General features: G+C 38.1%; 1 protein-coding gene across 1 annotated transcript; it reads left to right on the forward strand.

Moving 5' to 3' along the window:
- The first annotated feature begins 1,906 nt into the window (after positions 1 to 1,906).
- Positions 1,907 to 13,065, forward strand: LOC149187748 (ran-binding protein 1 homolog c-like). Its single transcript, XM_089412873.1, has 4 exons — positions 1,907 to 2,261; positions 3,052 to 3,152; positions 12,749 to 12,841; positions 13,014 to 13,065. The coding sequence occupies exons 1-3, from the start codon at positions 2,086 to 2,088 to the stop codon at positions 12,814 to 12,816; spliced, it is 345 nt and encodes a 114-aa protein (XP_089268999.1). The 5' UTR covers positions 1,907 to 2,085; the 3' UTR covers positions 12,817 to 12,841; positions 13,014 to 13,065.
- Positions 13,066 to 25,440: the final 12,375 nt, after the last annotated feature.

Here is a 25,440-nt window from a genome sequence, read left to right on the forward strand (position 1 = left end):
AATGGGTTGCCAGAAGACAAGGCATCACGACCCAGAAGAAGAGAAAAAGAAGTTGTCGTAAAACCAGGGTTTTACAATTTTTTTTCTTCTGCAAATTATAAGACTGACTAGAAATGACAATAGCATGCAACCAAAAATTGTAGAAAGTGTATTATACAACCACGAAGAGGGCCCTACTATGAGAAAAACAAAGACAGTGACTAGAAATGACATTAGCCTGTAACAAAAAATTCTCGAAAGTGTATTATACAACCATGAAGAGGCCTCTGTCAAGAGAAAAAGAAAGACATTGTATTTGAGGCTAATTGAAAGCTGAATGTAGACTCACTTGAAATTTATAGTAAGCTAGTTGATAACTAATTGAAAATTTGAATTAAAGCTGATCCATATTAGTATATGGGCATCGAATGAGAACTTTGAACTGGGTTGCCAACTAATTCATCATAATATATGTAACCTGTCTCCAGACAAATAATTCTTTTTTAGAGAGAATCTACAGTTGTATTTAGCTCCCTATGGATGTGATGGAAATTGATTTCCTAGAAGTGGTTCTTTAACTCCACAATTTTGCTTTTCCAGGAGGATAAACTTATAACTTCCTACTATGCTTTACTGTCATTATTTTTTGGCTCCATTACAATATTTGTATGTCAACAACATGGCACACTACAACCAAGAAGATGAACAATTACATCATTAAGAGTTACAAAACCATCTTGCCATCGAATAACCAACATTAATTAAACAACCATTTAACAACATAATAGCAATTACACTATAGATATATATATATATATATATATATATATATATATATATATATATATATATATATATATATATATATATATATCACATTACACGTATAAATACCGCATTTCAATAGAAGTTAGATGAATTGCGCTAGTCCCAAAGTTTTGCTTTGACTTGAAATTAAACTCTTCTTCACTTTGTGATTTTTGTGTTATCCACTAGCATAGACCCATCTTAAATATAGATATAATATGAGCGAAGAGGGATCCAATTTCTTCATTGGCAATTATTTTTTATGAGCAAACATTATTTAAATGTTTTGTATTTTTTTTTTTTAATTTTTTTTTTTAAATTTATTTTGGCCGACACTAGCAAAATTTCAACTTTGATGATGGACAAACATCATTGTAACCATACTAGGCTGTAGAGTGAGCTTGGCATATTCATATTATTTTCATCCTCAACATTGAGGATTGTGTAAAGCTCAGTGGAAGATGCCCCTTGGAATGATGGACAAACATGGCTGTAACCATACTAGGCTGTAGAGTGAGCTTGGCATATTCATATTATTTTCATCCTCAACATCGAGGATTGGGTAAAGCTCAGTGGAAGATGCCCCTTAGAATAGTTTTGATGCCCCCAAAATGACTTCCATTCTCAACCCCTCCCCATGAAATTTGAACTTAAGACCTCGTAACAACTAAACCCCATACAAACCAACTACCCTACAACTTATCATGGATCAACCACAACAATACTTATTATAATAATTTAAAACCAATATTTCTAATTACTTTTCCATATTTATCTCATTTACAAACCCCTCAACCCCATCCCATTATTATTACAATAAACACAATAATATATCACCGAGGAAAGAGTTCAAAATTGCGAAAACAAAAAACGCACAACAACCTCTCGTCCCAACATGACAACATGAATGAAGTAGGCCTCTCATGTTGGAGATGATTTAGGGGTTATTCCATGGCCTTCTCTCCCTTTGAAACCCCCCAACCATCCATGTAATAATTTATTATATTATCTTTAACGATGCTACTTTTACTCTCAATCTTTAACAGCTACCGGCCTTCCCTCTTCAAAACCCTTATATAGAGTGTTTTCTCTCCATCGACCTAAAAAACCCTTATATAGAGTGTTTTCTCTCCGTCGACCTCTTTGCCCTTTGCCTTCAAAGCATTTTTGCACAGTTAAATCCTTTGTCCAAAATCCTCGGGGTTTCGCATTCGTGTCTGATATTGGGCGAGTTTCTGGCATATTTTGGATCCATCGATTTCATTCGAGCCCTCCCTCTGTGCACTATCTGGTATTGGGATGGCTGGAACTCAGGAGGATCCTGTTCTTACATGGGTAGTAGATGACGATTCGAGAGAGAACGAGGATGATGCCGGAAAGGAAGAGGACACTGGAGCTCAGGTTTCACCCATTGTTAAGCTTGAGGAGGTTACTGTCACCACGGGCGAAGAAGAGGAGGATGTCCTTCTTGACATGTAAATTTCTTAATCCATGGCTATTTCATGATTTTGTTTTCTCAGTTGAAAGTTGTTTTCATGGCCTCTTCGGTGGCCCTTTTCCTGTGCACATAAATGGGACCTTGACTATAAGTAAGATGCATTTGGGCAGTTATTTACTTCTAATTTTTCTCCTTTTTAGTAAGATCTGTTTTTATCGGGTTCTCGATGTTTTGTTCGCCTGTTGATGATCAGATTTGTCATTTCAATGGGGTGCTAAAGAAACTCTATGGTAGATGCATTTAGCGGGCTATGGTTTTTTTTATCGGGTAATTAGGGTTTTGCTTTTCTGTGTATTTTTGGTGGGATTTGATGCGCTTTGATGGCGAATTCGTTATATTTTGGATTCTTCGCAAGATATTGCATGAAATTCTGAACACCAGAGAAAATTTACCCGAATATTGATAGTACCTTTATGGAACTTCCTGAGATATGAACACATACTGAATCATCAAGTTTGCTTTGTCTTTTCTGCTCTCAATACTGTTGAACTCCTTCGCAATGTTCTGTAATCGGAAAAACAGGGAATTCCGGAAACAACAAGTTCTGAATTCAAACCACGGGAGCTTTAGGTTTATCTTAGGGTTTAGAATTGAGGGTTTGTCATTCTTTCAGCGAGCATTGATCATATACACAAGCAATATAAGCTCCCTTTCTATTTTAAATTAAATACACTTTCCTTCATCCAGTCATGCTTTTTGTCTTTCCATCGGAATAGTGGGGATGAAGCTTGATGAACTGATAAATGGGATTGAATTTCCACTTGCAGGAGTATGTTGCTGTACTTGTCTGTCATGGAAAGCAACAGGATCAGGCAAAGAGAGATCTGGATGCATTTCTTGGCAATCACAGTGGTGCATTTGTGGCATGGTATTTCAGTCTTTTCACAAATTTCTGTTTTCTCTGTTCTTTTGAGTCAGGATTATGAGGGCTTATTGCTCTTATATCAGCAAGCATAGAATAGAAATAACATGTTATACTTTTCCAATATAACATTCAAAAAGTATTATGTTTCGTATCTAACGGAGATAGGTTCATTTGACCAAATAAAACAATGCACATTATCATATTTGTCTTTACTTCACAAAATTCCAAAGTTTCCTCCAAAGGGCTATAAACAACAGCATTGCAATCAAAATAGCTATCTTGAGGTGCAGATGAATGGATCGGAGGCAGATATTTCTCTGGTCGACAACAATTAATGGTAATTCTAGACAAGATAATCTGTACCCGAAGACACATTTTTCAAGACAAAGTTGCGTTTGATGAATTGCAGTTATGTTTAATTTGTTCTTTAGACACTTCTTCAAAGAGGTAATGCTTTTGTCGTTTGCAAAGGATTTTTTTGATTTTATTTTTAAATTAATGCACATATCCTGAAACTAGGATTGTAAGGTGCTTCTGAGTAGAATATGAGAAACAATGCTGGCTATATTGTGATATCATAAACGCTCACTTACATGTATTTACTTGGTGGAAGCAAAACAAAACAGAGAAAATTAACATTGCGCAAGAACATTGGGCCGATCAGTTTCCTCAAACAGTTTCCTTTCATGCTTTATCTGATAGTCTCACTTGGTTGAGTTTTCTTATTTTGTAACCTCTTGCTTTGCTATAATATGATTTTGCACCTGAGGGCAACCTTACTTCCAGACTTTTTTCTTTTGAACCAGCTTCCTCTTATCATGATGGAGCAATGTGCCCAGATTTAGCGTTATAGGGAACCATTAGCACCTTTTTGTAGAATTTCTTTGAAAATTCTGCAACTGCTGTAGTGAACAATTCTGAAACTAATTTGTGACACCAAGACATAGAGTTTCTCTACTCTTTTGCAGCGGAATAAAAAAGAGTTAAAAACACATTCATACAATTCAATAACACAGGATTTTTCTATGGAACCCTACATGGAAAACCCTTTGCTAGCTGTAGATTTTTATTGACAAAGTTGAGAAAATAAAATTAATTACAAGGAAAACTGTTTCACTACAGAACAAGGTTGTTCTTTCTGCTGACACTTAGCTGAAAACTGCTTGCAACAACCCTGTCCTTAGCTCCTAAATCCTTGTGCTGGCCTGCTTTTGTTTCCTTGTGCTGGAAGCCTCTATTTTCTAGTGCAATAGTGGCCCTATCTTCTAGGGATTACTCCTGATTTCTAGCGCACACTAGCATGGATTTTCTCTGCCAAAACTCTGTGCAGAGGCCTCTCCTTCACGCTCTTCCTAGCTCTGCCAGCTCACACGCAAAACTCGCACTCTATTGTTTGGTCTCACAACCTGTAAAAAATTAATGTCTGCTCATGCTGTAGCCCACCCAGTTTCAAATTCTTGCAAGGTTTAATGCCCAAAACCCATCAATAGCATATGACTGATATACACATCATTTTATCATTTTCTGCATTTAACTTGAAACAACATAGAGGTACTCTACATTTCACTTTCAGCTGATAAGAGAAAAAATAAGGCAAGCACACACATGAATTTTACACTGTTTTTGGTCAACATGATCCTAGAAAAACCCCGCAGCGGGGAAAACCAGTTCTTCTAGGAGGATTTTATTTTGTTTCTTTGACGAAGCATCACTGAAATCCCATTCTCAAACTGAGTTCTGAACTGTCTTCAACAAATGTTCATGTTGAAATTACAGTCCTCTGAAATGCTCCTTCTTCTTAGGAATTCAAGCCACACTGACAGTCACAGGTTCCTTGAAACTCGGGTTCATCACAGCAAATATGCACAGGTTTTTTTATCAGCGTTTAACCTCCCTGGAATTTGAGCAAATACACTCCAAAACAGCTCTCTAAATATCATTGATATACCACTAAAACCAGGCTTGAGATTTTTGCTGGTCTTGGCCCAAGAATCTCACTGTGTCCCACATAAATACGCTGGCAGAGAAATATGCTGCTAAAACACTTGCCTACGGTGAGGAGTAACCAAACTTGACTCCTAATAAGCCTTTGACCTGTGTGCAACCACTGGCTGTGACAGTCTTCCAAAATTTCATGCTCCCTTTTTAGCTTTAACTCGGCCTTCTAGGGATTTGATTAACTGTGGTCTTGTTACCTGAAGTTTTCGACCCTCTGATTAGGGCATCTTGCACCTACGTCAACCCATAGTTTGTTGCCTCAAAACTTTGCAAACATTTCTCCACAGGTTCCTCTTCTATGCGTTAGCTCTTGTCCTTTTATATATTGTTGTTCCAGCTCCTTAAGAACATAGACCAGCCCTAAACTAGGGCTTAATCTCTCCTGTAACAACACATAAAAAACTTGGTCTGTTTTGCAAGTTGTTTGCACCACAAATAATGCACAAAAAGACTACCCAAAATGCTCCTCTTGCAAGCTACTTGCTCCTGCCTAACTTGGCCTAATTAGTTACAAGAAAAACGAACCAAAACCAATCGTCTTCTCCACTTTGCTAGGCTCCTTTGGGCTATGACTATTTCAAGGAGATTCTCCTTATGATGTTGCACTAGGATGTGCCAATCAACTTGTGTTGGTATTTATTCTGTTCCTTGCTCCGATACCATGTAGAATTTCCTTAAAAATCTTGCAACTGCTGTAGTAAACAATTTTGAAACTAATTTGTAACACCAAGACAGGATTTTTGTAGGGAACCGTACTAGGAAAACCCTCTGCTAGCTATAGAATTTTATTGAGAAAGTTGAGCAAATAGAATTAATACAAGGCAAATTGTTTCACTAGAGAACAACACTGTTCTTTCTATTGACACTTAACTGAAACCTGCTTGCAACAACCCTGTCCTTAGCTCCTAAATCTTTGCGCTGGCTTGCCCCTATTTCCTTTCGTTGGAAGCCTCTTATTTCCTAGCGCAATAGTGGCCCTATCTTCTAGGAATTACTCCTAATTCCTGCGTACACCAACAAGGATTTTCTGTGCCAAAACTCTGCGTATAGGCCTCTCCTTCACACTCTTCCTAGCTCTGCTAGCTCACACACAAAACTCGTGCTCTCTATTGTCTTGTCTCACAACCTTGTGCTCACAAAACAATGATTCAATTCTGTGCCTTCGTCCTTCTTACAAGCAATTCACATAAGGTATATCTAGCAAGTTTATTTTTGAATCTCGGTCTTGTGATTGACTAGTTAACCGAGTCTAACTGAGTCATGTAACTCATCCTGCCTCAATTTAGATACTGAAGCTCACTTGCTTGTCCTTTTCCAAATATAATTCGCACTAGGAGACAAACAATTGAGCCTCCAACTATACGCACAAGTTAAACTGTTTTATGAACTCATCCTAATTTTTAGGAACTTGACCTAACTTTTAGGAACTCGTGCACGTCAAAGATAGGATTGCTTGTGGTCTCTTTGACTAAGTCACAATTCAAAGAAGACCTTACTCACTACTATTTTCCACACTTATATATATATATATATATATATATATATATATATATATATATATATATATATATATATATATATATTGAAATGTGGAAAGAAATCATTATGAATAAATGAGCAAGAACATTTACATGACAAACATAAATGACAAGCAATATTCCACCATCACTTAACCCCAATGTGGGGAAACTCTTGATCAATTCTTCTTATATTCTTCAATAATTCAGCAGAGAGAGAGAGAGATATTACAATTTACAGATCTGATAATTAATGACAGCGGCAAAAGAGACCTAACCAGAAAAGTCATTACTGGTCAACAGGGCAGATTTGACCCTCATAAATTAGTCAACTTCAGTCAACTTCGGCCTCCAAACAACAAGATGAATCAACCCTCAAAAGAACCCAAAATCAGCGCAGTCAAATTTGGTCAAACAACCAACCTGTGGTTAGCCCTAGCTGCAGTCAATGTTGGTCAAAGTCAATGTTTGGCCTCAATTTCTGTGCCTAGAAATGCGGCTTGCCCAAATAGAGATAGCCCCCACAAAACGTAGTCAAAGGAGGTCAACTCATGTTGGTCAACGCTTGGTCAAACTGTCCAGAAATTCGGTCTCTTGAAATTTCGGCCTCTTGAAATTTTGCTTTCCTGAAATTTCAGACGTGTGGAGAGAGAGAGAGGCCTAGAAATCCGTACCCAATGAACGAGGAGAGAGAGAGAGAGAAGTGTGAAGATGAGTGTATCGAAATGAGGCTAAGGCATCATGTATTTATAGCAAATGTTGAGGATGAATAGACGTGACTGTTGGGCTTCTGAGCCTACATAAGTTTGTTGGCCGACCTTGACAATTTGTCCATAATCAAAGTAAATTCATAACTTCATTTGTACATGTCAGAATCGGATGATCTTTAGATCACTCCTACACCTCTCGGAGAGAGGAATCCAAGAAAAATATCAGTTTTCATAAATAAGATCACCCATGTGGAGTTTGGCCCTAGTTGCCGATTTTAACATGATGAAACTACGTAATCCAAACTTTAAAATATGGTATGAAAAGCTTAGTGTGCCCAATCATTGATTTTTTGTTTGAGGGAAGGGTATAGTTTTGCTAAGGCAATGATAGAGGAGTCAAATACGCAATATCACTAACATTGAGGTACATAAAGCACTTGGTGCTTTTGATTAATTGCCAATCCTGAAATCTCGAAAAATGTTAACTCTGTTGAATTTTGAATGGGATATGAAGTTCTACTTTCTCGATATGAAGTTAGAGGAGATGGGAACCGCTTTTAAACATCTCAAGACAATGAATGGTAATGTTAAAAATTTAAGTAAAGGTTTTACTTTAAGACTTTAACATTACCATTAATTGCCATCATTTTAACGCAAATTGAGAGTGAAACCCAGTCTTAAATAAATATTTCTAGTGTATGAAGTTTCTAAAAGTCTCATGAATTCATAATTATCCTCTAATTAGTTATTAAAACAAAAAAATGTTGTTCCCAACACTTAAATCAAGGCAAAATCAAACAAATTTCATTTAGAAACACGTTGTACAGATGTTGAAATGCATTTCCCATGTGAAATATGTTTCATATGAATTGAAATGCGTTTCTCATGTGAAATATGTTTCATATGAATTGAAATGCGTTTCCCATGTGAAAATACATTTCATATGAATTGAAATGTGTTTCAAGAGCATTTTAGTTGTGTTTCAGTGACTCGATATGAAAACGCAGCTGGTATCCAGGGGCGGGCCATGTTTCCTGCATCATAGATACCTTCTCATATTTGGAAATTTGTTTTTGTGGCTGATCAAATGTGTCGTTGGTTCTTCTTCACTTTGTTGTTCCCTTTGATGGGTTGCCTAGTCTATGATTTGATAGATGAGATGTCTAGTGGTTGTGGTTGCATGGTATAAAGGTTGGACATAAAGAGCTCCTCCACAATCTATGATTTACATGTTTAACAATCCTTTTCTTAAGTCCAATTATATAAAAAATTACAAATCCTAGTGCAAGTGAAAATACGTTCTTCTTCAATGTTGCTTTTGTCAAACTAAACAAACAGGAAACAATTTATTTGACAGGTGGAAGAAGTGATAGGCTTAGAGCAATTGAATTGTAGGCCATGCTTCTTGACAAATTGATGAACAGATGTCTCCTTACTTGAGATTTAGGTTGGCACCATGGCACCATCCCGTCCATCATTATACACTAATCTTGTCATTATCTTCTTCACTGTGAATGATTGGCCTGTTCCCTGCAAATAGATCTGGGCATAGAGGCGCCAATCCAAGAACAATAATCTCTAGCACAAGACAATATTAATGATCTAAATACCTAATCCTGAAGCTTGAGTTTGATTTTTCTCTACTGGTTCTGAATCTCTGATTGAGAATCTCCCACTCATCATTATCAAACCTTCTCCTTCATCATTGGCATCAGCTGCACTGCTGAGGTACTTTGGTTGGTTGTCATTGGACTTGAGATCTTGAAGTTTCAAATGATTATAGTAACAGACAGCCAGAAAAGCCAGTCCACACCCACTCAAGTTTATGACTGTAACCTTTTCATTTATTACAGACAAAGATTATGTTATGAGCAGCCAGTCCTTGACAAGACCAGCAACATTCATAGTCAAGGCTGAAGTCTTTCCTATCAAAAGAAATACTGCAAGATTAAGAGCCAAGGCACAAGCAGAAATGTCATGTAATCCAAATCAAAGGAAGAGACCCTGATTATCAGAAATGGGCATTCTACTAAGGCCCAGGGGGTACTGAGAAAAGCAAGGCAACAAGGAGCAACAAAGATGTGATGGGATTCAACTTAATCCCTTTTGATGTTGGTGGAATTTGTATGAGAACCAATTGGGTAGTCTCACATGCAACTGCACTTAACTGGAGAATCACCTCCCATGCATTCATCTTGGCCTCCCCATAAGCTGAAATAGTAACTCCAATGGATATGGCCAACATATTGGCCTTGGGCTCACCTTTATAAGCTTCTTTCTTCAGGGAAACCACAATCAAATACACAGCAATGGGAATTAGAGCTTTCAGCATTTGAAATAATGATACTGAGAGGAAAACATAGGCAGAATTTGAAAACCAGAGACCCAAAGAATACACTTATCAATACTATGGGTTCAACGAGCTTGAAGACTCTTACAATAGCAACAGCCAGTGTTGAGTAGAAGCCCATGTGAATCATGGTGGGACTGATCACACTAAAGTTGTCAAGCAATGGCAACTCCAATGGATATGGCTAACATATTGGCCATGGCCTCACCTTTATAAGATTCTTTCTTCAGGGGAACTGCAATCGAATGCATATCAAATGGGCACAAGAGCTTTCAACATTTGAAATATCGATACTTTGAGAGACATGCACCAAGGGTTGCATCATTTAGGATTTGTACTCAGTTTAGGTGTCATATTCAAGGGGAAGTTGTTATGCTTTCCACCACTTCATAGATTGTTAGAGTGATGAAACAAAAGAGGCTCCCTCTTGAGGCTAGATTATGTCATTCATATCAGTTGTGTTGTTGATGTCCTAGCTCAGCCAGGTCTTGCCAAAACTCTGTTGAGGTTCAAAATTTATTATAAACTGAAATGTCTTCACAAGAATTGACCTCATAAAATGCCATAATCACAAGATATGCCATACATGGTTGTGATTATGTCTCGCAAGACCCTTAGACTTTGAGCAATGAGGCTCGCAACATCACTTATGATTATGCACTCTACAATTCTGTGACCAGCTGAATGTCAAGCAATTGAACCGCGATTTAAATCCTATTTTGTCAGCAATAATTACTGTACTTTGTCTTTATTTAGTGTAGAGAACCAAGCACTTATTCTGCTCATCTATAGAAGGGACAATGGTTGTTTGCCTATGAGGTATAAGGAAATCCTATCAGATGTTTTGTATTTTCGTATGGAATTGAATCATACTCCTGCACACTGTAACATTCATATATATCAACCTGTAGAGGCTTTAATAACACCTGGTATTCTGGTTAGTGATTTTATTGGACCTCATGTGCATATCCTACATGCACAGGATGGACTATTCATATGTTACATGGTATTATTCTTATTATTTAGGGTGCACATCTTCAGGTGCTCAAGAACAATTACTAGAACAGTCAGTTAATTCTGCAATTTAAAGGATGAAAAAGGAGGTTATAGGAGTCTAGTTTTGGTTCTCATCCACAATGTCACACTAGTCTGCCTGGGCATGGTTCTCATGGTTTAATAGTGACTTGAGGAGTCATAATACCACAGATCACTAAACACGAACAGCTAAGGTAGCCCAAGGACAATAGCCATCTTTACACATTAATTAACAGGTCTTACATTAATTATCCTAGGGGGTTTTAATACTTCCATTTTGCTTAAAAAACAGTTAGCAGAGCATTCACATTACACATTCCAGCAATCTTTTCTATAAACCAACCAAATGCAGTCAGGAGAGCCCTCCTTTTAAAATATACAACCTTATTATTAGTATGATCAACCTTATTTTAATATATAGTGTGACAAACCGTATGTGACAGGCAGGTGGAAATTTTTTCTCGCAATTGACTAAGCGACGTCCTGCGAGCCAGACTTGAGACGGAAACCCTCGTCAGAAGTATATGCTTGGCTCTTTTCCAAAAAAATGAAGAGTCAATGAGGTTTTGTGTAATCGCTTCTGGTATCGTATTGGGTTATTGTTAGAAGTGATAATTGGATTCGGATTCTCATCGAGTGAGTTGTTCTGCTTTCTCAATTTGAGAGGGTTTGTTTGGAGGGAAAAATGAAACAGGACATACGAGAATAGTGATGGGAAAGATGCAGAGGAAGAGGATTGAGAACATCGCCAGCAGGCAGGCTACATTTTCCAAACGTAGGTGGATTGCTGAAGAAAGCTTACGAGCTCTCGGTGCTCTACACTGCAGAAGTTGAACTTGTGATTTTCTCCCCAGCAGGAAAGCTCTATGAACTGTTTTTTAGTGCAAATCCTACTATTTTGATTCTAATAATCATGGCTATGCAAACCTCATGAGATTCTTACTAATAACCCAGGTGGTGCAAGCCCTAGTAAGATCGATGTTGAAAAACTTAGTGTAAAACCTCCTAATCGCTGGTTTTGTTGTAGTGCTTATTGGAGAGTATATAAAAAATTTCACACCTTTTTATGAGATATGGGAGGAAAACATGTTAAAGATTTTTAACAAATATAAAATTTCCAAAATGATGCTAGTTACGTGTGATTCTTTTTTCATTGTTTGTGATTATGAAAAATGAAACTCAATGTTTTTTCATTAGTGCACACATATTTCATTATATAATTGCATATAGAAAAATCATTCCAGAGCCGATAACAATAAAAGTGAAGAATTTATGCTCCAACGTTATATTTAAGGGAGATGTTTAAGGATGACGTTTGAATTTTGTTTTTCATTTTAAGACATTTGGAGCAAATATTAGGAAGGACTTTGAGAAAGGATTGTCCTTCATTTTCGAAAATGGAGTTGTTCCTTTCCAGCCATATGCCCCAAGTGACCATCAAAGGGAGAGCTCATATGTTTTTTGGATGTTTTCTTTATAGCCATTTTTTTACACATATCCATAGAGTCCCCATGCCATTGATGTGAATTACTTGTTCGGTTTTTTTTAACCAACATTTTTAACCAAACAAGAAAAATTAAAAAAATGCCTCAAGATCAAAGACTGAAACAAAGACCTATTGACATACCTTTTAAAGTATGGAAAGAACTTGTAAAATCATATGAGAAGTTGGATGCACAAAGAAAAGCCGGCAATGAGAGCATTCAGGTATTGAATTTTTCATTAAACATTATTTAGAATGTATTAATACTTATAAGTATCTTAGACATGTATTTGTGTGAAAATAAATTGAATTGGTTTATGTTTAAGGACAAGGCATCCAAGGCGACGTTAACCAAGACAAAAGTCACTTATCGTAGTGGCTAGAAAGGTTTAAAAGCACTGATAACAACCTTTGTAAGTATATTAAACATGTGATATTTTTTTAATAAATTTTGTACTAGAAGAAAGTCATTGTTATCTAATTTCTCCCTATTTACTGATTGATAGGAACTAAAATATGGAAGACCTCCAAATCATTTGGAAAAGGAGGTGCTGCAGCAAAAGAGATGGGTTGAATTTGTTGTTTGGATGGACTCTATGGTATGTAATCTTAGTTGGATTTCCAATATACTTTTAAACCATATTTTCATTTTATTTTTTAGTACTATTAGATATTATATCTTACCTCATTTTATGGTTAACATTGTATAACAAAAACATGCGTTGCGTTATGTAATTAATACTAACATGTAATATTGATTTTTTTTGTCAGAATGCTATAGGTAATGATTGCCAAGACGATGATCCAAATTATGTTCAACATATATCAGGAGATGATGAGGATGAGGATGAGGATGAGGATGATGGTGTTGAAGGAGGAGATGATGATGATAGTTGCGGTGTTGGTGATGATGTGGATCAGAGTAATGAGGATGGTCAATATGATCATGAGGATGATCTTGGTGGTGGTAGCTATGCATGCACATGCATTGTTTTTTATGAAGCAATTATTGTGTAGAATGACATTGCTATGTTTAGATGGGTGTTGTGAATTTACCCTATATCAATGAGACATTTTGATTTTGTAATCATACGATGAGTTTGATTTATGTATGTTGTTAATTTATCGTAGAATAACGATATTCATGAAATATTTTGATTTGTTAATCATATTTGAATTTTACTTGTTTTGATTAAAAATAATACTGATTTTATTAGTATTATGTTGCTATTTTATACATGTTTTGAAAATTGTTAATGACACATTGTTATTTTTTTGGATGGATGTTGTCAATTTCTCTTAAATTTCTTTACAAATGATTTTGAATTGTGATATCTGCTTTAATGATATTTAGAAACTATCATATATTTCACTATGAATCTATAAAGGGGGTCATATATGTAAAGAAAAATATACTCTATATAAGAAGTCAAATGTGGATGTAACCATGGATGCAAAATTGAAAGTAAAATTGGATGTTAAACTAGGAATTAATACAAAAATGCAAACAATTGACATACAAAGTGTTTTAAATTAGAAGTGAAAAATTGTGCAATAGTTGACACAAAGAAGGGAACAAAACATGGCATACAAAAGGATATCAAATTGGGCAAAAACAAGGACACATAAATGGGCACCAAATTAGATGCAAAAAAAGACAACAACTAGATGTAAAATAAGATGCAAAGTTGAGCGTTAAAAAGAAGCAAAAAACGTTACAAATTAATATGCCAAATGATGATGCAAATAATGGTGTAAATTTGGGATGCAAACTTGGGTGCAAAAAAGGAAAAAAAAAAGATGTAAGAAAAGACATAAAACAAGATGCAAAATGGGGCTGAAAAAAGGTGAAACCAAGGATGCCATATTGGATGTAAAAAATGATTCCTAATCACATGCAAATTTAGGCTCGAACTCAGACACAAAATTATATGCAAATGTGGACACAAAATGAGGCAAAAAAAGATGCAAATTTGGATGGTGAAAACGATGTAAAACTAGACACCAAAAAAATGCAAAATTGGATGAAAAAGTCGGTGTAAATAATGGTGCAACATTCGACACAAGTAGACACAAAAAAATGGTGCAAAAAGGGGCATAAAATAGCTTAAAATTGGATGCAAAACTTGGTGCAAAAACAAATACAAAAGTAGATGTAAAAAATGGCTCTAAATTGAATGTACCATTAGACACAAAATAAGATGCAAAGGTGGACACAACACATGACTCAACATAAGATGCAAATATAAATGCAAATTTGGATGCTCAAAATGATGTAACATTAGATGCAAGAGATGGTGTTAAAAATGATGCAAAATTGGATGAAACAAATGACGCAAAATATGGTGCAAAATGAGATGGGAAAAATGGAGACAAATCAAATGTAAATGTGGATGTAAAAAATGGTCCAAAAAAAGATGCAAAAATGGGCACAAAAATGGATGCAAAATTTGGTGCTAAATCAAATTCAACACATGGTGCAAAGATAGGCACCAAAGCTGGTGCAAAAATAGAAGCAAAAACTAGTGTAAGACTAGATACAAAACTTGGCGTAAGACTAGATGCAAAAACTGACACAAAATGGATGCATAAAAAGACGTTAAATTGGATTCAAAATACAGTGTAAACTTGATGCAAATGATGGTGCAAAAATGGAAGCAAAGAATGACAAAAAATAGGAAGCAAAAGAGAATGAAAAATAGATGCAAAAAATGACACAAAACTAGAAGCAAAACCTGTCATAAAATAAGATATAAATCTTGGTTCAAAATTTGACGCAAAAAATGATGCATAGTTTGGTGTAAAAAATGATGCAAAATCTAGCGTGGAAAAGGATGCAAAATCAGGTGCAAAAAAGGACGCTTTAAAAATTGTACAATAGAGCCAGATTTAGCGCCAGGTTGCTCATCACAATTACAAAAAAAATGCACTAAAATCTGGCGCTAAATCTGGCGGAAATCGCTGGTTTTGTTGTAGTGGGAAGTGCTTTACCTTTCCCTTTCCGATTGGCTTGAGATTTGCCCTTTCCACGCGTTGCCAGCATTGCACTCTCTCCTAGTTCCATCACCAGTCTCTCTTCTTCTTGAACACACATGGTCATGAGTTCATTAATTGACCATTTATCCTTATGTGTGTTGTATGAGATTTTGAAAGGTCCATATTGGTGCGGAAGGGTATTCAGGATGTAGTGCACTAGGAAGGACTCCGATATTTCAACCTCGAGTTTCTTCAATTGAGCCACAGTGTCCCTTATCTGCATGATGTGCTCGCGCACACCTTTCACACTGGTGAGCCTTAGGGATGAGAATTTCATGATTAGGGTGCTTGCCAGTGCCTTGTCTGAAGAGACGAATTGTTCATCAATGGCCTTCAACAAGTCTCGGACCTTATCACGCTGATCAACGGAACCTCGAATACCAGCTGAAATTTTAGTCTTAATGAACATCATGCTTAGACGATTGGATCGCTCCCATCGTTCATAAAGCGCGACGTCCGCTGCAGTGCTGGTATTTGTGAGTGCCGATGGTTCATCTTTCCTGATAGCATAATCTATGTCCATCCACCCTAAATGAAGGAGAATCCTCTCCTTCCAAATCTTGTAGTTATCTCCCTTAAGTTTGGGAATGTCACAACGAATTTCAGAGAAATTTGCAGGTTGTACTGCTGCATAAAAATAAAGGATCACATGCTTATGTTAAAATTGAGGCTTAATAACTTTCATGTTTTACCAATGTAAATCATGCTAAAAAGAATTGAATCAAATGACATGAAAATTGCCTGTGGGCTAAATTTTCAATTCAAACAGACTCAATAAAACTTTATGAACTTTCATGTTTTACCAATGTAAAACATGCTAAAAAGAATTGAATCAAATGACATAAAAATTGCCTGTGGGCTAAATTTTTAATTCAAACAGATTCAATAAAACTTTTATGAACTTTTATGTTTTACCAATGTAAAACATGCTAAAAAAGAATTGAATCAAATGACATGAAAATTGCCTGTGGGCTAAATTTTCAATTCAAACAGACTCAATAAAACTTTTATGAACTTTTATGTTTTACCAATGTAAAACATGCTAAAAAAAGAATTGAACCAAATGACATGAAAATTGCCTGTGGGCTAAATTTTCAATTCAAATAGACTCAATAAAACTTTTATGAACTTTTATGTTTTACCAATGTAAAACATGCTAAAAAAAGAATTGAATCAAATGACATGAAAATTGCCTGTGGGCTAAATTTTCAATTCAAACTGATTCAATAAAACTTTATGATAAAACTTATTAATTCATAACTCCTGTGGGTAGGTTATGAAATTTTATCCTAATTAATCACATAAATATAATAAAAATTCCTGTGGGATAAAATTTATTATATTTAGTGTAATTAATTACAATTTAATGTCTAAATAATCTTTATGTGATCTTCCCAATCAATATATAATTTTATTTAATTAAAGATGCTGTGGCTACTCTCTAATTAATTAAAATTACATGGATCACTAGACATTAATTTTGTTTCATAAACAAAACTTAACCAGAGAGAAAAATAATGTTTACTGAAAGGAGTAAGTCAAAATGACATTTTAATAAACTCCATATAACTGTAATAATTCTCCAACAATGCTTAATCTGAACTTCATGCGAACTGAATGCCCAAATGAGAAATAAACCATTTCTTATTTTTCTTTAATTACAAATGTTCAAAAATGTAAGTTCAATGTAATATAATCAATTTACTTTGCATTTTGCATTGTTGATTTTATATAGTTTATCCAAATTAACTATATAAATAAAAATAACATATACCATAACAAACTTTAACATACATATATACCATAACAAACTTTAACATACATATAAACCGTTATGGTATATAATCAAAGGGTAATACCATGTGGTATAAACAAAATCCAACGTTAAACAAATACGTGGCATGGTATATGATATAACCATATTACAAATTATACCAATTATACTCAGTTTGAGTGCGTTTTATTGGAGTCGAGATGCATCATGGAATTTCGAAATGAAATAATTTATTACATCAAATGAGACCATTGAACCGTTTTCAAGCCGTGGAGTTTAATAGTTATGGACAACATTAATCAGTTCATGGTAAGGGAAACATGATGAAATAGAAACGCGTCGACGATACTGATGTAAATTTATTAGTTTTCTAACATTTTACTTCACAATAGGCAAAGGCATGTGAAAATGCTTCTGAAACAGCTATACTCCAGAACTACCATGAATTTGACGATCTCATTAATTCATTCCATAAGTTAAATTTCATGGGAAAAAATCCACACCGACCAACACTGGTAATTGAAAGCTTTACAAAATTGCAGATTTCCGACCGGCCGACACTGGTAATGGAAAGATTACAAAATTGCAGATTTACCTGGAAAGTGGACAATACGGATTCAAGAGATAGGCCAGACGTCCCACAGAAATCTTTTGCCTTCCATATATAATTACAAATAGATGCTGGGTGTGTGGGTGGAGGGACGGATGGATGAACCCTTTGCTCTTGAACCGTGCAATTATTAATACACCATCTCACCTCTATAAACTCACGAATACCATACATAACCCAATCGAAAAAAAAATAAAAATAAACTATACAGGGACATCTTCAAATTAATCTCCACTTCTCTTCAGAGATCCATTATATCTATAGTCTTTATTACATTTTCAAATAAAGATTATCTAAAATTGTGATTACCCTACTAAGCAAATGTTATTCTGGCATTTAGTCTGTGTGCTAAACATTGAGTTGAAGACATTACAGTCTGGTCGTATGCCGAGAAAGTAATAGCCATGCCCACCACCCTTATCAACAATCCTTTTATATTGTTGTTCATAATTCCAGCAGAATTAGTCACGCGAAAAGCTCAGGAAAAATGGATATCGGCTGTTAGATTTCCCTTAGGCATGGGATGTTATCTCAGGTTTCTGCAATGCCACTTTGGCAGCAGCTAACTCAAAACAGAGCACGGATTTGCAGACCTCGCCCTCACCAAGGGTGCGTCCCAACTCATACTTACCCACGCGAGTTCTTGCGCTCTGAAAGCTCATTCCCTCTCAATACATGCACAATGCAGAGTGTAAAAATTTCTGTTTTCCCACCCCGGTTTTCAGTTTCTCCTTATTTCTCCCATGTAGTTAAATGCCCATTCCCATAACCATACATTTAACAGAATGAAAAAAATAAATATTGCTGAAAACACAAATTCTGGAAATTTTTCAGAATGCTGGAAATTGCAGAATTAAAAATCAGCAATTAAAAACAGCCATCAAAACACATTAAAACACTGATATTTTTGGTCAACTTGACCCTGGAAAAACCCCCTACAACTCTTGGGGAAAACCAGTTTGAAAGCTCTTCTTTATTTCTGAAAATTGTCTTTTTACAGTGAGAATTATTCAGCAAAAAATCAGCAAGCAAATTTACAACTTATCTCCTTTCCCGTGCCTCACAGCAATCTGGAAATTACAGCAAACAGGACAACAATAAATGCTGTACGACTTCCGTTTTTTGTGCAGAAAAATCAGCAAACTGCTCCTCGATTTTTGTGCAAAAATCTGCCTTTCACTATGTGCTGAATCAGCTGTACAAATCTGCTCAACTGCTGCCTTGGAATGTGTGCCAAGCTGCTGTCTCCTTCTCCTTCCTGCTCAGAAATCTCTCTTGCTCTCCTTCTCCCAATCTGCTCATGAAAGAATGAATGACCTTTTCCTCCTTTTCCTCCTTTAATATAACTCCAAGTGACTTTTGGGTGATCCAAGTGACTTTTGGGTGATCTCTAAATCCAATGGCTGAAATAGATTTAGATCAATGGTTGAGATTAAATGCTCATTTAAATCTCACTTTCTATTTTTTAATTCACCCCACTTTAATAAAGACCCACTTAGTCATTTATTTCCAAAGTCACTTTTCCTTTCTAATTTTTCATTGACTTTATAAAAGTCACTTTAAAATCAGACTTAATAACTTTATCACTTAAAGTCACTTTTAAATTAGATTTAACTTTATAAAATTATAAAGTCACTTTAGGAGAAAAATTAAATTCTTTTGGATACTTTTCCCTAGGCCAAAGATCAAAGCCTAAGGGAACCACCTGTTCTCCGGTACCAATTTTCAACACTCCCTCTTACCGAGGAAGGTGTTCCTCACCACACCCATCTTGTCTCTGAAGTAGACATGCTTGCCCCGTGGTAAGGCTTTGGTAAGGATATCTGCAACCTGCTCATCAGTGGAAATATACTCAAGCTTCACAGCTCCCTTCTAAACATAGTCTCTGATGAAATGATATCTGATCCCGATATGCTTTGACCTGTCATGAAATACTGGATTCTCCGTGAGTTTAATGCAACTCTGATTATCACAGTAAATCACTGAAGGTCTCAACGGCTGACCAAATAAGCCAAACAACATCTTGCAAAGCCAGATAGCCTCACAACTAGCTAGACTGGCTGCCATATACTCTGCTTCCGCTGAACTCAGTGCTACTGACTGCTGCTTCCGGCTGAACCATGACACTACTGCTGAACCCAACCCAAAACAACACCCTGAAGTGCTCTTCCTATCAGAAGCACAACCTGCCCAATCAGAATCAGTGTATCCTGCCAATCTCACTCCATCTCCCTGCCTGTAGTCCAGACCATAATCCACTGTCCCCTGCAAGTACCGCAAAATGTGTTTTGCAGCCACCCAGTGAACCTTCCTAGGCTCACACATAAACTGACTCATCGTGTTGACTGCAAAACAGATATCTGGTCTAGTGTTGACCAAATACATCAAGGAACCAATCAGCTGCCTGTACAATGTGGGATCCACCAACTCGGAATCCGAAGCATGAAGCTTCTTCCAGTTGGTGATCATCGGTGTCGACATGGGTCTACAATCCTCCATGTGGAATCTGCTAAGGATGTCCACAATATACTTCCCCTGCCCCAGGAAGAAATGCCCCTCCTCCTGCCACACCTCCAAACCCAAAAAGTAATGCATCAAGCCGATGTCCTTCATCTCAAACTCCGCCGCAAGATCTCTCTTGCAGTGCTCTATGAGTCTCTCTGCACCTGTAATGATCAAGTCATCCACATACAGCACCAGAATGAGAGGCTCCTCACCAATCACAATAAAGTAAAGGTTCGGATCTGCCTCACTCTTTGTGAAACCCATCCCCTGCAAGTATGCATCTATCCTGGAGTACCAAGCTCTGGGAGCTTGCTTCAGGCCATAAAGGGCCTTCTTCAATCTGCACACATGGGACTCCTTCCCATGCACCTCAAAGCCCTGTGGCTGCTCAATGTACACCTCCTCCTGTATGAAGCCATTGAGAAATGCGGTCTTCACATCCATCTGGTGGATCTTCCAACCCATCTCTGCTGCTATCGATATAATGGAGCGGATCGAAGTATATCGAGCCACGGGAGCGAAGGTCTCCTCATAATCAACTCCCTCTACCTGGGAGAACCCTCTAGCCACAAACCTCGCTTTGAATTTCTCAATGCTGCCATCTGCAGCATGCTTTACCTTGTAAAGCCATCTGGAAGTAACCACGGATTTACCCTCAGGCCTCGGCACCACCTCCCAAACATCATTCTTCATGATAGAAGAATATTCCTCCTGCATGGCCTCTCTCCAGACCTGCTGGCTAGCTGCCTCCTCATAGCTAGAAGGCTCAGAGTCAAGGATGCTGGTAACCATCGCCATATAACTACAAAACCTCTCAGGTGGTCTACTCTCTCTGACCGGCCTCTTCGGCTCAGCAACAGATGTGGCATCTCTCAAGGTGTCTTGAAGCCACTTGGGCTTCCTCTTCCCTGAGCGCACTTCTTCCACCGGAGAATGAAAATCCTCCTCCTCATCATCATCAGTAGCCTGAACTCCTGACTGTCTGTCTGCTGTCCTCCTGCCTGCACCTGAACCTGTAGAAGCTGAGGTACCGTGTGAACTGTCCATCAGTGGACTCCCTAGTGAACTGCTCTGTGAACTGCTCTGCATGCTGCCCGGAGCACCACCCCTCTGGCTCGATGAGCCACTGCTCACTGACGGACCTGACATCCTCATAGATGTACCTCCGGATCCTCCTGATCCCTGCCCACTGGATCCCTGCGACTGACTCAACTGCTGCTGAGGGTCTGGTTGATCCAGATACTCTAACTCCCGTGACCTCCTAAAGGCCCTGTCCTCCTCGAACTTCACATCCCGTCTGACAACAACTCTCCTCTGTGCAGGAATGTAAATCCGAAAGGCCTTTGAGGTCTCACTGTAGCCCACAAAGATACCCTTCTCTGCGGTGGGCTCTAGTTTGGTCCTCTTCTCCTTGGGTATATAGGAGTATGTAATGCATCCAAAGATATGAAGATGACCAAGATCAGGCTTCTTCCCAGAGAAAGCCTCCTCCGGAGTCATGTGCCCCAAGGCACGATGCAGACTCCTGTTCTGCAAGTAAACAACTGTGTTGCAGGCCTCTGCCCACAAAAACAATGGCAACCCCTGATCATGTAACATAGCTTTGGCAGCCTCTATGATGGATCTGTTCTTCCTCTCCGCAACCCCGTTCTGCTGGGGGTTGTAAGGAACAGTGAACTCCCTCCTAATGCCTGCCTCCGCACAATAGTCAACAAACTCTCCAAGGGTGTACTCTCCTCCATTGTCCAACCTTAAGGACTTGATCTTTCGGCCTGTCTGTGTCTCCACAAGAGCTCTGAACTCCTGAAATCGCTTGAAGACCTCACTCTTGGTCTTCAAGAAATAAATCCAGGTCCTCCTGGAGTGATCATCAATGAATAAAACATAGTACTCATACCCACTCAAGGAAACATGAGACATCCGACCGCTCACATCAGAATGAATCAAATCAAGTATCCCCGTCGCTCTGCTGTCACTGCTGGGAAAAGGGGATTTGGCAAATTTGCCCATCGCACAACCTCTGCAAGTATCAAAGTGATCAGTACTGAAATCTGGCACACCTGTAGTGATCTCCCGCAATGTCCTCAAGGCTCCATGATACATATGTCCCATCCTGCGGTGCCAAATCTCACACAGCTCAGAACTGCTAGCTCTGCTGTCGGTACTACTGCTCAATGCCAAAAGGGGTTGGAATGCAAACTTGTACACCTTTGCATGGCGTACACCTATCACTCTAGCTGAATCAGCTGGAGTGTCCCCGGGATACATCAACACCTGTCCTCCCCTGAACAGTACGTCATATCCTCTGTCCTCCAAAGCTGAGACGGATATGAGGTTCTTCCTCATCCCTGGCACATAAAGAACCTCTGACACTTTCAAGGGAGGTTTGGACTCCCTCTGAAATGTCACTGTCCCCACCCCGACTGCTCTAACAACTCTGTCATCACCGAGTACTACCTCAATATCAATACCACTCTCTGAAAGCTCTGAGAAGTACTCACGGACTCCTGTCATATGACGTGAAGCCCCACTGTCCACATACCAGATACCTGAAGATGATCCGCTAATCGAGGGAAAAGCATGCTCCCTCTGAACCTGTGTAGCAGGTGATCCTGCACTAGAGGACTCACACGTAGTGAACGCAAACTCTCGGTCAAAACGACCAGTAAAGTCCTCAATCTCTGCTGAAGCTGCCACGTCCTGGTTCTTCCCCTTCTTCTTCTTCTTCTCCGGACACACAACTGCATAGTGTCCCATCTTTTGACAATTCCAACACTTCACCTTGGAATAGTCCTTCTGTGTGTTCCCCTGTTTACTTTTACCTTTGCCTTTGCCCCCACCACTGCTTGTGGAAGCCTGCTTCTTCCCTTTGCCTTTCTTGCCTCTTGCCACCAGTGCTACATCCTCATCCTGCTCAACTGGCTTGGCGGCCCCAAGTTGTCCTTTCCTGATCTCTGTCTGAATGCAATCATCCCAAAACCTCTCCCATGTGGGAAGGGTCTCACGTGCACAAACCCCATCAGCAAAGTTCAACCATGAACGGGGGAGGCCATTCACTGCAATACGCACCAACTCAGTGGATGGAATGGCCTCTCCAATCGCTGCCAACTCATCTCTCACATTGGTAATCTTTGTGAGATATCCAGCTGCACTATCATTACCCATCTTAATGTTCTTCAGCTTCTCCTTCAGGACCATCTTCCGGTTCTCATTGGTACTCTGGTAGAGATTGGACAATGCTGTCCACATCTCATGGGCATTGCTCTTTCCTCTCACATGAGGAATGCAATGGTCTTTGATTCCGTCTAGAATCAGCCTCTTACCCTTATTGTTCTTCTTTTTATACTCAGCCAACTGAGTAACATCAGTGGGCACAACAACAGGGTTCTGTGCGGTATGCACCATGATATCCCAGACTTCTGCCTCCTCAAAGATACTCTGCATTCTCTCCTTCCAAACGCTGTAATTTGTATGCCCATCCAACCTATCCTCCACCCTCAATCCCAATGACATCCTGCTGTCCTAAAACTGAAAAATAGCACTGCTGTAGTAAAGATAAAACTGTTGTTTATGAAAAAATCAGCTTGCTGGAATTTTCTGAGTGAAAAATCAGCAACTGTAATTTTTCCTTTTGCTGTCCCAAACTGCCCTTCAGCACTCAAGCTTTGATACCATGTAAAAATTTCTGTTTTCCCACCCCGGTTTTCAGTTTCTCCTTATTTCTCCCATGTAGTTAAATGCCCATTCCCATAACCATACATTTAACAGACTGAAAAAAATAAATATTGCTGAAAACACAAATTCTGGAAATTTTTCAGAATGCTGGAAATTGCAGAATTAAAAATCAGCAATTAAAAACAGCCATTAAAACACATTAAAACACTAATATTTTTGGTCAACTTGACCCTGGAAAAACCCCCTACAACTCTTGGGGAAAACCAGTTTGAGAGCTCTTCTTTATTTCTGAAAATTGTCTTTTTACAGTGAGAATTATTCAGCAAAAAATCAGCAAGCAAATTTACAACTTATCTCCTTTCCCGTGCCTCACAGCGATCTGGAAATTACAGCAAACAGGACAGCAATAAATGCTGTACGACCTCCGTTTTGTGTGCAGAAAAATCAGCAAACTGCTCCTCGATTTTTGTGCAAAAATCTGCCTTTCACTATGTGCTGAATCAGCTGTACAAATCTGCTCAACTGCTGCCTTGGAATGTGTGCCAAGCTGCTGTCTCCTTCTCCTTCCTGCTCAGAAATCTCTCTTGCTCTCCTTCTCCCAATCTTCTCATGAAAGAATGAATGACCTTTTCCTCCTTTTCCTCCTTTAATATAACTCCAAGTGACTTTTGGGTGATCCAAGTGACTTTTGGGTGATCTCTAAATCCAATGGCTGAAATAGATTTAGATCAATGGTTGAGATTAAATGCTCATTTAAATCTCACTTTCTATTTTTTAATTCACCCCACTTTAATAAAGACCCACTTAGTCATTTATTTCCAAAGTCACTTTTCCTTTCTAATTTTTCATTGACTTTATAAAAGTCACTTTAAAATTAGACTTAATAACTTTATCACTTAAAGTCACTTTTAAATTAGATTTAACTTTATAAAATTATAAAGTCACTTTAGGAGAAAAATTAAATTCTTTTCGACACTTTTCCCTAGGCCAAAGATCAAAGCCTAAGGGAACCACCTGTTCTCCGGTACCAATTTTCAACACAGAGAAGACAAAATAAACTCGCGTGTGACTGGATTGGTGACCTCTGGATCTACACTCAAAGAACAGGATAGCCTCGGCTGTAGATCTTTGTCCCTCCCTCTGCCTATACTAGCGCTTACGATTACAAGGCTGCCAGACCTGTGACTTTACGACATTCATGCGAAATGAATGTATAATATGAGTTGTAATTGCAGGCGGCGAAATAGAACTTGATAACCCTGAGAAAGACGGTGTGCCGACTGCAGAGGGGAGGAAAAACGAGGTGGTGGCAGACTTCCACACTCACCCGTTCCCGGGACAAGAAAGGCCCGATTCAGATGACGTGAAAAGCATACGGGATGAGGAGGTTTGTCATTTAAAACCCCAAATAAACACACAAAGAAAACTAGTTGTAGAGAGCTTGAAAACAAAGTGAAAAATGAATTCAACAATTAATTTATTTGCACTATGGCATACAAAAGCTACAACAGTAACAACGCTCAGACGTTTTCTTGGCCAACACACAGCAAGGCAGAGGTAAAAGGGCTCTGATACCAATTGTTAGACATTCTACAATT

This window comes from Pinus tabuliformis, chromosome 3_1 (genome assembly GCF_031772625.1).
Source record: "Pinus tabuliformis cultivar Carrire ecotype Pingquan chromosome 3_1, CPIR1, whole genome shotgun sequence".
NCBI classification, from domain to species: Eukaryota; Viridiplantae; Streptophyta; class Pinopsida; order Pinales; family Pinaceae; genus Pinus; species Pinus tabuliformis.

Bases quoted from the DNA above. Each gene is read 5' to 3' on its own strand.
- LOC149187748 (XM_089412873.1), top strand. From the start codon at position 2,086: ATGGCTGGAACTCAGGAGGATCCTGTTCTTACATGGGTAGTAGATGAC. The intron at 2,262-3,051 runs GTAAATTTCTTA...TTCCACTTGCAG, and splicing joins GAGGATGTCCTTCTTGACAT to GAGTATGTTGCTGTACTTGT. The intron at 3,153-12,748 runs GTATTTCAGTCT...ACTGATTGATAG, and splicing joins AGTGGTGCATTTGTGGCATG to GAACTAAAATATGGAAGACC.